General features: G+C 38.4%; 1 protein-coding gene across 1 annotated transcript; it reads left to right on the plus strand.

The window, feature by feature from the left end:
• Positions 1–8,348: 8,348 nt before the first annotated feature.
• Positions 8,349–13,650, plus strand: LOC121050608. Its single transcript, XM_040511342.1, has 12 exons — positions 8,349–10,241; positions 10,341–10,553; positions 10,656–10,748; positions 10,836–10,949; positions 11,036–11,665; positions 11,764–12,045; positions 12,122–12,393; positions 12,487–12,660; positions 12,768–12,875; positions 12,965–13,034; positions 13,121–13,219; positions 13,339–13,650. The coding sequence occupies exons 1-12, from the start codon at positions 8,349–8,351 to the stop codon at positions 13,432–13,434; spliced, it is 4,044 nt and encodes a 1,347-aa protein (XP_040367276.1). The 3' UTR covers positions 13,435–13,650.
• The last annotated feature ends 182 nt before the right edge of the window (positions 13,651–13,832 follow it).

Here is a 13,832-nt window from a genome sequence, read left to right on the forward strand (position 1 = left end):
GTAGAACTGGAACACTAGTTTAAGAACGATTTCAAAACAATTGCATGGTTATGCACCTAAATGGTTAGTAGCAAACCGAGATTCTATGTTGTCTTGAGAAAGCTTGAACGGATGGAGTCACCATAACTCCCGCACTGTTACTAATTAAGTTATCACAAATTCACAGGACAATATATGCAACTTAAAATAATATTTGTTCATCCAGAAAATTAACTAATAAGAAGTAGTAGCTTGACACTTTGAACCACTGCTCTTCTAAATCTATCTCACGATGTGTGATTTCAAATTAAGAGTCTAACGACATAATGTGTTAGATTTCGAGCAGGAAAACCAAGGACTGAAAAATCGAAAAAATCTGCGAAATTTCGTTTTTTTTAGGCCCGATATATCCATAGCATACCAAGACAAGTTCGGTTGAAATTTTCGATATTTCCCGATACATTCCATCTCCACCAACAATTCTCACATGCAAAGTCAATATTCGTGGGCCTAGCACATGTGGTGGATGAGTAGTTGGTATAAAATTCAATCCAAAAAACCAACAACAACACCAAGGATTGAACCTTGGTCGGTCATCCCACTACCCTTTGAGAGGGTTTGCTAACTCTGCTGCACAAACCTTTATGTATTAATCACAACATTCTATATATATTCATTTGCCTACGAATCTAAAAACTTAGATATACGTCCAATCAATAACTAACTTGAAACACTTAATTACTATATTGAATCTTTTTTTTTACTAAATGTTCAAATATTTTACAACAACATTTCAAATTATAACTTCTATAAATAGTTTAAAATAATCTTCATACCTTGCACCAAATAATCTTCACACCTTGTACCTCATCGGTCTTCTACGTGGTTCTAAGTTACTCATGTAATTCAAGGTGTAATGTATGATATGTACAAAAAATGTATATAAGGCGTGATGGCTTAGCCTCCCATTGGGTTTCCAGCCATAAAAAAAAAAGATGTTTATTTAAAAAAATTTCAGAGTTATCGGCGATTCAGCATTTATCGTTTCATCTTAAATTATTACAAATTACTATATAACAATGTTTATTCAAGGTTTTCTTTCTATATATAGTAGACAATTGATAAAATAAACATATCTAAAAGTTTCACTTAAAATTTCCATGTTTTTCTTCAAATTTCCATCATTTTTCTTGATTATTTACTGAAATCGATATATCCTCGATATTTCCGTCGAAATTTCCGTTTTCGGGACCCTCGATATTTCCGTTGAAATTTCCGTTTTCGGGACCATCGATATTTCCTCGAAACTCGATATTTTGGTCCTTGAGGAAAACACTAAGGGCTAAAAACTTTGGCCCATTGTTTCTCAATAGATATGTGGTATATGTTAGGATGTTGTGGTATGGAGCACCTAATTACAACTGAAGTAGAAACTATAAAAAATGAGTGGTGCACAAGATGATAGGCAAATTGTAGAATGATTTTTACTATAGCAGAATGATACAACAATTTCTCTTCTGTAATAAGGAGAGCACAATTGACAATTACCCTCACTTTTATAACAGGAGGAAATACACTCTAACAAAGGAAAGACAATTGAGTTTTAGGAGAAATCTCTATTTTCTCTCTAAACTCCTCTCTCTCTCTCTCTCTCTGTTTTTACTCACAACATATAATCCCACTCTATAACATAGGTCCTCTATTTATACTAGATAGAGGCGGTTACAACTATCTAGCTTCTTAAAGCCTAAGAATCTTAGCTATAGGTGAGTTGTTATTGCAGCATTGCAACTATCATATGCTAAAAAACAGCCACCATTTTTGACTTCTCAAGAACTTAAGCAAGAAGTAAGCCACTATTTTTGACTTATCAAGAACTTAAGCAAGAAGTAATTAAGAAGCAAAAGTGGCTTTACCGCCACATATCTCCCACTTAAAAGTCACTTTTGCAATTCTTTTTTCCTTTCTACTTTGCCATGTCCATACTGCTTATGTTTCTACTAGGCCAATAGAGGATCGACACCAAATAGACTTGTCATTGTTGATCGGCTTTGTTAGAACATCTGGTAGGTTGTCATTTGTATGGATTTTCTGTATATCCACACTTCCTTCTTCCACCTTCTCACAAATGAAGTGATATTGAACTCGTATGTGCTTTGTCGTTGAGTGAAATACTGGATTCTCTGTCAGGTGCAAAGCGCTCTTACTATCACAAAATAGAGCAATCTTCTCTTGCTTGTGTCCGAGCTCCTCCAGTAGCATTTGCAACCATGCATATTGCCTCTTTGCTAGCTTTTGTAGCTGCGACGTATTCTGCCTCTATCGTAGAAGTAGTCAAGATAGATTGCAGTTTCGAAACCCAACTTACAACTCTTCCAGTAAGAGTAAACACATAACCTGACTTGCTCTTGTCAAGATCACCTGCATAGTCTGAATCAACATAGCCTCTAACAATAAAATTTGATCCTCTATAACATAATGCAACATTTGAGGTATCCTTGACATATCTTAGGATCCTCTTTGCAGCACTCCAATGCTCTTTACCAGGATTCGCCATGTATCGATGGACCGCTCCCACTGCTTGTGCAATGTTTGGTCATGTGCATACCATAGTGAACATTAAACTACCCACTGCTGATGCGTACGATACTCGAGACATTTTCATCGTCTCTGCTTCGTTGCTAGGACTCATACTTGAGGATAACTTGAAATTTATAGGAAGAGGGGTAGAGATTGACTCATAATCTTGCATGTTGAAGCGACACAAGATTTTCTTCAAAGTAGTTCTTCTGAGAAAGCTAAATCTTCCAACTATTTATGTCTCGGTAAATTTGCATCCGTAGAATCTTGTTTGCTGGTCCCAAGTCCTTCATTTCAAACTCCCTAGCCAATTGTGCCTTCAATTCTTTAATACGATCTTTATTAGGGCCTGCTACCAACATGTTGTCAACATACAACATCATAATAATGAAATCACCATCACCAAATCTCTTGTAGTAAGCACAAGGATCTGGACTGAGTCTGTTGTATCCAAGGCTCATAATGAAGGAATCAAATCTCTTATACCAACATCTCCGCGCCTGTTTGAGACCGTATAGAGATTTGTTCAACCTGCAAACGAAGTTCTCCTTTTCTTTTTCTTCAAATCCATCTGGTTGGAGCATGTAAATCCCTTATTCAAGTTCTCCATGAAGAAACACAGTTTTCACATCTAACTGTTCTAAGCACAAGTCAAATGTAGCACACATCGCTAGGACTACTAGAATTGTTGTGAATCAAACAACAGGAGAGAATATTTTGTTAAAGTAAATGCTTTCTTTCTGAGCGAATCCTTTCACCACCGATCTAGCACGATACCGCTCCACTTGATCATTGCCATCTCGTTTGATTTGTAGACCCATTTATTATCAATGGCCTTCCTTCCTTGTGGTAATGGAACAAGATCCCATGTCTTGTTTTTATGGAGAGCTTCAATTTCTTCTTGCATTGCTGAAATCCACAAAGAAGCTTCTTGGCCTTTGTAGCCTCATGGAAAGTTGATGGCTCTACATCCTATGTTAGTAGACAATATGCAACATTTCCCTCTATAATGTATTGTGAGTGCCAAGCTGGTTCTCTTCTCTCCCGAGTTGACAGTAGAACTCATGCAGTTGCAAACTCAACTTGTTCTTGTTCTTGGTGCTCTAGTGTTGCTTCAGAAGAATCTGGAACTTTTTGTTCTTGTTTATCTTCAACTGGAATTGTAATAGTCTCTGGTTTCTCTTTTGAAGTGCTATAATTTTCTTTTCCTTATACCTTGTCTTCTATAAATATTACATCTCTGCTGATTATCACCTTATGGGTAGTGGGATCCCACATGTGGTACCCCTTAACTCCATCAACATACCCTAAGAAAATGCATTTTCTAGATTTTGGATCTAGTTTTGATGTTTCTTGGGCGTTGAACATAACATATACAGGACTTCCAAATGTATGTAAGCGAGAATAATCAGCTGGCTTACTAGTCCGCATCTCTATTGGCGTCTTCAGATCAATTGCGATTGATGGTGATCGATTGATCACATAACAAGCGGTCTTCACTGCTTCTGCCCAAAATGACTTGGCCAACCCCCGCAGTCGTCAACATCGCTTTTGTCCATTCTAACAAGGTACTATTCATCCGCTCTGTTACTCCATTTTGTTGTGGAGTGTATGCCATTGTGAACTGCCTTTTGACAACTTCTTATCGACAGAAGTTATCAAATTCAATACTGGTATATTCTCTTCCATTGTCCATTCTTAAACACTTGATCTTCTTTTCAGATTCAAGCTCCACATGCACTCTGAATATTTTGAAAACTGGGAATACTTTTGCCTTCCTCTTGATTGGATATACCCAACATCTCCTGAAGTAATCATCAATAAAAGACACGAAGTATCTTGCACCTCTTAAGGATAGAACTGGTGCTTGCTAAACATCGGAATGGATCAATTCTACGATAGCTTTGTTTCTAGCATTAGAGCTATTGAACTTTAATCTGTGCTGTTTACTAGTAACACAATGCTCACAAAAGGGTAATGAAACCTTTTTGAGCCCCGGAAGAAGCTTTTGTTCAACAAGAATCTTCAAACCCCGTTCCGACATGTGGCCAAGCTTACGGTGCTACATCATCGTTGATTCTTCTAAAGAACTTACTGACACAATAGACACTTCTCCTTCTTGTTGTGTTTCTCCTTTAAGCATGTACAGATTTGCAGCTATGTTTTCCGCTTTCATTACCACAAGGGCATCTTTAACTATTTTCATGATCCCATGTTGACCATAGATTTTGTACCCACTACTATCTAATTGTCCCAAAGACAATAAATTTTTCTTCAGGTCTTTCACGTGCTGTACCTCCTGAATGGTGCGAACTGTACCATCATATAACTTCACTTGGATGCTACCAATACCAGTAATCTCATAGGGATAATCATCTCCCATGAACACAGATCCTCCTGAGATAGGTTCATATTGGTGGAACCATTCTCTCCGAGGGGTCATATGCCATGTTGCTCCTGAGTCCATTAGCTAGATATCAGTAAATTTTCTCCTACCTTCAGTAACTGTAGTTGCCTCGTTGTATAAAACTTCACCATCATCTGAGGTGCTTATTATACAACCCTGAGCTTTTGACGACTCAGGACCTTTTTCTTTCGTTTCTTCGTTCTTCTTGAGATGCCAACTGCCCAACACTCCCTTTTGTAGTGTCCTTTCTTGCTACAGTGATGACACTTGACATTCTTCTTACTTCTGGATTTTGGTCTACTTTGATTTTGACTCTCACTGGGGCCACGTTCCGTTGATCTCCCTCTCGTTATCATCAAAGCTTCGGCCTACCGTGAGCCTCCCAATCTATCTTCTTTGCTCTTGCACCGACTTTCTTCTTCAAGAACCGCAATTGCAATATCATCAAAGACTAGTATTTCTAAATTGTTGGTTAAGTTTATTATGAGTTGATCATACGAATTAGGTAGACTTTGAAGTAGAATTTTAGCACGTTCACTCGTCTCTATGTTATGCCCCATTGCTGTGAGCTGTGAAATAAGGTGTTGAGAGTGTTGATGTGGTCAGTCATCGTAGTCGATTCCATCATCCGAAGGGTGTAAAGCTTTCTCTTCAAGAAGATTTTGTTGTGTAGTGATTTGGCCTCGTACAATTTTGTTAGTGAATCCCATATCTTTTTTTCCGTCTTCTTCTCTGCCACACATGGCAATACTTCATCGGCTAGTGCTAGGTGCAGATTAGTAATAGCATTGCCATCCATCTCATTCCACTTGCCATAATTAGTGATCTCCTCAGGCCTATCTCCAATTGCTGCCAAGCAGTTATCTTTTCTCAAAATTGCTTTTATTCTCATTTTCCACAATGAGAAATTGCTCCCATTGAACTTTTCTATTTCATACTTCGTCGCCATTATTGAAGATGCCTCCTTTCCACTAATTGGATCTGACTGTAGCACGAAAACTGGCTATGAACCCGACGCTCTGATACCACTGTTAGGATGTTGTGGTATGGGGCACCCAATTACAACTGAAGTAGAAACTATAAAAAAACGAGTGGAGCACAAGATGATAGGCTAATTGTAGAAGGATTTTTACTATAGCAAGAGGATACAACAATTTCTCTTCTGTAATAAGGAGAGCACAATTGACAATACCCTCTCTCTTATAAAAGGAGAAAATACACTCTAACAAAGGAAAGGTAATTGAGCTTTAGGAGAAATCTCTATTTTCTCTCTAAACTCCTCTCTATCTTTCTCTCTGTTTTTGCTCACAACAGTATACATAGGGGTTTATTCATTCATTGAAGGTGACAGCTAGCTAGTACCCGATAGCTACATGAGCAATGGCTTAAGTGGGTATTTTCTATGTGTAGCTGCACCGATCACTACACCAAAAACGTTAACACACAACACTTTTTGCACAACGGAAAAAACAAAGTGTTGTGTGATGAAGAAAACACTATGTCAATAACCTCATCAGACGACAGAGCTCAGACGACAGACATGTTGGTTTCTGTCGTCTGATATATTTTAACGACAGACAGTGTAAAAACTGTCGTCTGAATATCAACAATACCATACAAAGTTGGTCTTGAGAATTAAGTTTGTTTTCAAACAACAGTTATCTGTCGTCTCGTCAAAGGAGATAAATTGATTTCGTTTTAGGTCGTAGCTTCTTTTTTTTGTTTGTATTCAGACGACAGATATATGTTGTGTCGTCAAAGGAGTAAATTGGCTTTGGATTTTTTTGTCCTGTTTTTTTTTTTGGCACAACGAGCAGTAGCTTAGTTTGGAACACTTAATGAGATTCTCTCCCCGACTTTATGAAAACTAAAACCTAAAGCGGTAGAGAGCAAACTTTTCCTTCGCAACGCTCTGACAAGACCCCCTTCCAACTGATGAAAATCCAAATTTCTTGCCAAATCGAAACACCCTAATCATAACTAAGAACCCAGATCGAAGAACCTCATACTCCGTCCATTCCCCATCTCTCTTCGACAGACGAAGAAATCCTCATTCCACATCTGAGTCTTTGTTTCAAACCTAAATCGCGAAATCATCCAAACCTCATTGCAAATTTCATGGGTCTCAATCAGTAGCTCTTTATCTATGCTGGTAAGCCCTTAGATTCATTGTTCAGCTATTTAGGGTTTTTGTTGGATTGGGGATTTACAGGCTTGAAAATGAAATTTCCTTTGAATCTTGAATTTTTTTTTCTGGGTTTTAATCGAATTGGGGATGCGAGGTTATAAGTGTTAGGGTATTTGTTGAAGTTGAATGACAAATAGCATAATGTTGTTGTTTCAGTACTGGCCTGGGTTAACTGGAAAGCATTTGCCAATCTGAATTGACAGTCATTGAATTCCGAAGGTAAAGCTCTGCTCTTTTTCTTCACTACTCCTTCACTTTCTCCAATTAAAGTTATAGAATTTGGTCTCTTTCTTGACATAATTGTAACCAAACCTAGAATTGTGATTGTATGTGGGCATTGACCCAATCATAGTTTGAGTTCCATGTGGGCATTTGCTGTTTACTGTGTTATGTCATTTTCGAAATATGCTTTACATTTCTATTTTTCATCTTGGCTCTTACATTGGCTCTTATGTGGATTGCTCACCATCCAATGGTTGGACAGTAAAACAATTCTTAATGTTCGGCTATTCCCTATTGAAGTTTTGAAAAGTCAACTATGGGTTTGTGTATTTTGTATGAACTGTAAGTATTGGATTGTCATAATCATGTGAACTGCAAGTATTTTGTCTCAAAATCTGATGGTAGCCATTTCCATGTGGACGTGTAAATTAGGGACCTTGTGGTTATGGTTTTTCACCTTTGCTATTGATCTGATGCTGGATACATAATGAAACTCTTAACACGTCTTATGATTTGCAGAGTTGAAAAATCAGTGACATTATGAATTAAACAAGTCTGGAAGTGGTGGAAACAAGTTGTGGTGTTTGAATTGGCTTTGACTTAAATCAATTTTTGGTGAGTTCCATGATCATTACAAGTTTGTTTTTTTTTTGTTTTTTTTTTTTTTTTTTTTTCATTTTTCCTGTGCTGGACTACAAATGAGCAATGTCGAATTATTACATGGCTAGTATTAAGTATGAATTATATGATGATGTAAAACTAGAAAGATTTATACTATGTGAAATGCCCCTGTTATCGTATCGCTTGATGAAGTGCTAAATGTACATGAAGTAGGTAATTGCTTTATTGTATTGCTTGATTTCAGATGTGCATAAATGTACATGTTTGTGTGCACTAGCTAGTTTATGTAGCATGATCCTAGCTAGGTCTAATGTTAATATTGTAATTGATACATTTGTTTCTCTATATAAGATGGATAAGTCATGGATGAAGGCTGATAGAAGATCACTACAGTTTCAGTTAGGACTTGAAGAATTTCTGAAATTTGCATCGGATAATGCAAGGGACATAAATAAAATATGTTGCCCTTGCTTGAAGTGCCATAACACTGATTTTGGTGGTATAGGGCTGATTAAGGACCATATATTTTTTAACGGTATTGATGTTAGTTATAAGCATCGGAAGTGGCATGGAGAACCATCTGCTTCTGCCTTGCATGCTCTTAGAGGGGATTCTGAAACAGTCGAAATGAATCCTGATTTAGGCATACAAGCAGAAGCTGTAGGGTTAGAGGGTAGTGAGGATGAGGAGATTTCGGAAGACTCGAACGAGTTTATGCAGTTTGTAGAAGATGGAGATAAGCCTCTATATCCTGGTTGTACCAAGACAACCAAGTTGAATGGTTTGATACAAACATTCAATCTGAAAGCAAAGCACGGCATGACTGATGCGTGCTATTCAGATATGTTAATTATGATTGGCCTCTTGCTTCCAGAAGGAAATGACTTACCAGGGTCTACTTATGAGGCTAAAAGAACACTTTCCGCATTGGGGATGGGGTATGAAAAGATTCATGCTTGTCCAAATGACTGCATCTTGTACAGATTGCACCATGCTGATGCGATCAGTTGTCCAACTTGTGGTGAATCAAGGTGGAAACTTGGAAAGGACAAATCTGAGAAAGAAGGGGTTCCGGGGAAGGTATTGTGGTACTTCCCTCCGATCCCAAGGTTCAAACGGATGTTCCAATCGACAGTGTCAGCTAAGGAGCTAACTTGGCATGCCAATGATCGAAAGAAAGATGGAATGATGAGGCATCCAGCCGATTCCCCAACTTGGAAAATGATTGACACAAAATGGCCAGACTTTGGTCTAGAAAGTAGGAACCTTAGATTAGCGCTTTCATCAGACGGGTTTAATCCACATAGTTCTCTAAGTAGCAAATACTCATGTTGGCCTGTTATACTTATCACCTATAACCTTCCTCCATGGTTATGCATGAAGAGGAAGTACATGATGTTGACTATGTTAATTTCTGGACCCAAACAACCCGGAAATGACATTGACGTCTATCTACAGCCATTAGTGGATGATTTGAAAGTGTTGTGGGATGGGGTTGAGAGAGTATATGATGCTGTAAGAGGAGAGTATTTTAAACTGAAGGCGATACTATTATGGACAATTAACGATTTTCCCGCGTATGGGAATTTATCGGGAAGCATTGTGAAAGGATACAATGCTTGTCTAATATGTGTTGATCAGACAAGACCCTATAGGTTGAAGCACTCTAAAAAAATGGCATTCATGAGGCATCGACGATGGCTGCCACGACATCATCCTTATAGAAAGCAAGCTGCTTCCTTCGACAACACCATAGAGGAGGGTGAAGCTCCTACACCATTAACTACATCAACAGCTGCCTCTCCCAAGAAGGGTCGAACTACCAAAAAGGCTGCCTCTCCCCAGAAGGGTCGGACTACCAAAAAGGCTACCTCCCCCAAGAAGTCTCGGACTAGCATGACTATAACTGCTAAGTCCAACGGGGTTGTGTCATCAACCAAGTCAACGAACAAGTCTGTTTCCAGTAAGACTAAGAAGTCTGAGGAGGATGATGATGAAAACAGAACTGGTGGATTGAAGTTGCTGAAGCGAGGAATGGTTACGATGAGCCGCATTACAAACAGGCTTATCCGAGGAAAGAGGCTCACTGTGAAGTTTAATGAAAAAGGAGAACCTGTTGGTAAGGCTGCAAAAGAAATGCAGTCTTACATTGGGGTGTTGGCACGTACGAAGATCCCTATCTCAATAAATGATTGGAGAGAAGTGGATCTAGATGAAAAGGAAAAGATATGGGAATCTATAAAGGTACTTACTGACCATATTTCAGCTTGATTAGTTTATATATATTCTACATGTTAATTAGCTTTGCATTACAGTAGCTTAGTTTATTGTACATGTATGTAGGATGCATTTGTGGTGCCTAAAGAGCTTAAAAAAATGGTGATTTCATCTGCTGCAACTAAATGGAGAGAGTTCAAGAGCAAGTTAACAAACATGTACATCATCCCTTATATGGATGAACCAGAACTGTTAGAAAATCCTCCAGATGATTACCGAAGCATAACGAAAGATACTTGGCACCAGTTTGTTGCTGATAGGCTTTCAGCTACCTTCCAGGTTACTTATTTGATAAAATTTGTTGTCTTTTTTGGTTTCAGAAGGTGCTCTCTCTATGAATATTCATTGCAGTTTCTAATTTACTTATGTTATGGTTTGCAGGAAATACGTGAAGCCCAAATTGCAAAGCGAAAGGAGAATAAATATCCTCATCGTATGTCACGCAAAGGTTATGCAAATTTAATGGAAGAACTGGTTAGTTTTATATTTAGACGAGTCAACATATTCTGAGGTGATATGTACAGAATATTAACTAATTCATTGTGTTTTCATTTGTCAAAGTCTGAAAGTGTCCCTTTACAAGAACTTGATAGAGCAACAATGTGGATTAAGGCTCGGCAAGATAGGAATGGCAACTTCAAACAACCTGAGGTAGAGAAGAAAGCCGAAAAAATTGTAAGTATGGACATCAAGTTCATATTAATTTATATATGCATGGATGTAATGCTATCGCAGCATTTAACGCGGATATTTTGAATCAGGAACATTTAAGGAAAAGGGAGGCTGAAGGGGAAATTGCCACATCTGGGTCTGATGATGTGCTCACTCTTGCATTGGGGAATCCGGAGCATAGAGGTAGGGTTAGAGGTGTTGGTGGCAATGTCAAGCCCGATTTATATTTCAACTTGCCAAAACGGCAAAAGATGACTTTTGAACAGAGGACTAGGTTATCGCTGAAGAAGATACTAGAGGAGGAGAAGGAAGTTTTGTTAGCTAAGGAAAGAACTGCATGGGAGGAGGAGAGGGATACAAAACTTGCTGAGGAGAGAGCTTATTGGACTGAGAGGATTGCAAAGCTAGAAGCGAAGGTCGATGGGAAGGAGCTGCCTGTTGAGTCCCCCAAACCTGTCACAGCAGTTAATGAGCTTGGTTCAGGACAAGGGAGTTGTTCTCGCCATGGGGAGAAGGCTGCGGAGAAGGCTGCACATGATAATATTGAAGCTGAGGTGAAGGGTGTGAAGAAGAAGTTGGTTTTAAGAGATGAAGTGAGCATCGAGGTTGAAGAGGAAATTGTGCAGCCCAGTGATGAGAGGGTACGGTTAAACCCGATATTAGAAGAGGAGGTTAGAGAAGATGTCATTGTACTAGAGGCACCAGTACATGGTGAAGAGGTAAATATCGTGCTTGCCTAAATACTTGAACTTTGTAGGTATGCTGATATGGATTTTTGGATATAGAACTGTATGGATTTAATTTGTTTCATGTATAGGAACAATTAGGTGAGACCAAGTATAAACTGGCCATTGACACGGTGGAAAACATTGTGGCTATTGGAACTGTCATCAGTATCGACCTTGAGACCAAACAGCAAACAATCCATGGTGTTCCACTTGGAGAGGAGAATTTGCGTGTCTCTATCACAGAAACTGTTGTTCCTGAAGCTTTGCTGCCATTTCCCATAAAAGATGAGATAGTGAAGGTCAAGGATGCCATTGGGACTTGTGTCGCTTGGCCGAGGAACCTTGTTATTGCCCCTGCACCTGGTGGGAAGGTAACTCAATTTCTTTGTGTTTACTTCTGCATATGTGATTATGGAATATAATCTAACTTCATTTTTACAACATTAGAAAAAACCAAAGCGTAAAATTCCTAATAGGCCACAGAAAGATATGTTTGATGATAAGGAAGACTTGCAAATCCTGCCATCGAATCTCCCTGCACCTTTAAAGGACTTATGCATTTGGGCAAACATTGGATTGCGGAATGGGGCAACCATCCACGCCACTTTTGGACCAGAACTTTTTGGTCATCCACATAAAGCCTTTGTCTTTAGAAAGGACATCTATGCTATGACACACTTATTGGAAATTTCAGGCAGCTGCATTGTTTTTTACATGAGGTAATGCAACACGTTAAAGTTTCCTATAATTTGTTAGGTTTTGTGATTTTTCATTTCTGAAATCAATTGAAATGTTGTGAAATGTCGATGTAGCTACCTTCAAGGTGTGTTGAAGAAGGCTAAGATGAATGACATGGTCGCTTTTGTCGACCCTGCTCACACGGGTGCAAGTGGTTGTGGAAATCCAACCGAACGAGCTCGCTTAGTATCAAATCGGTTCATAAATGGGAAGTCTGGGCAAATTTATTTGGTCCCATATAATTCAGGGTGTGTAAACTGAATTACTATGCAGTATGTTGTGTTATATTACGTTTTGGTGAATGCTTTATATAAACTAGTTTAAACTTATAATGAGTTTTGTTTATTGCATATAGTGGTCATTGGACATTGTCTGCTGTGAATCCAGCTGAAGAAACCATTCACTTCATGGATCCGTTAAAGAGGCGACTCATCGCTGGTGAATGGAAAACAATTCTGGACAAGTGAGTTGACTGATTTTTCACTGTATAAGTCGATAACTAGGAGTTGTTTGTGCATTATATATGCTGATGGTCTGCTATTGATTTGCAAGCTCCATTAAAATCTACAATGCACAGAAGAATAAGAAAGGGAAGAAAACCATTCAATGGAAAAATCTTGCTGTAAGTTAATTGCGTTTTTTGGGTCTTATCACCTAAGGTTTTATACTCTTAAGTGCTTCTGATATGGTACGGTGTTTTTTTTTCAGGGCATTCCGGAGCAGAAAGATAGTAAGACTTGTGGGTATTGGATCATGCGCTACATGAAGGAGATAGTGGAAGATAAGAATTTGGAGTTTGCAGCTAAAGTATGTGTTTTTGATACCATAACAGATTGTATTTCATGGTGTTCAGTATGACTTTTTCATCATTGGGATATATGATAGTGATTTGATTTGGGTCTTGGTTTTGTTTTTGTTTTTTGCAGTGGGAAAGAAGGACAAATCTGGTTTACACTGAAAAGGACATTGATCAAGTTCGGGCAGAATGGGCGAAGCATGTTATCATGTTTCCAGATATGTAGTGTGCGTGCTAGGAGGTTTGTCGTACATGAATAGTTAGGGTCTGTTTTTGTGCATATTGACATCAGCTTGCCTATATAGCTAGATATTGGAGGGTTTTTGCCTAACCAAATGATCAACTTTTGCTATTATCGATCATTTTAACCTTAGCAGCTGATTAGTCACTTTTAGCCTCCATGGATTTTAATCTGTTGATTATTTTCAACAGTTGATGTACATTGGTGGAATATGGAAATGGTAGTACATGATTTGCAGTGGATATGTTAGTGATTTCCAGATATTTGATGAATATATGGTACCATTTTCTAAATGAATGGTATTGGTATATACTGTGGTTTATGTTTATTTCCAGGTTCTGGTATGGCACATTGAAGCCAACTTTTGTGGTTTTAAACCAAAT

This window comes from Rosa chinensis, chromosome 7 (assembly GCF_002994745.2).
Source record: "Rosa chinensis cultivar Old Blush chromosome 7, RchiOBHm-V2, whole genome shotgun sequence".
Taxonomy (NCBI): domain Eukaryota; kingdom Viridiplantae; phylum Streptophyta; class Magnoliopsida; order Rosales; family Rosaceae; genus Rosa; species Rosa chinensis.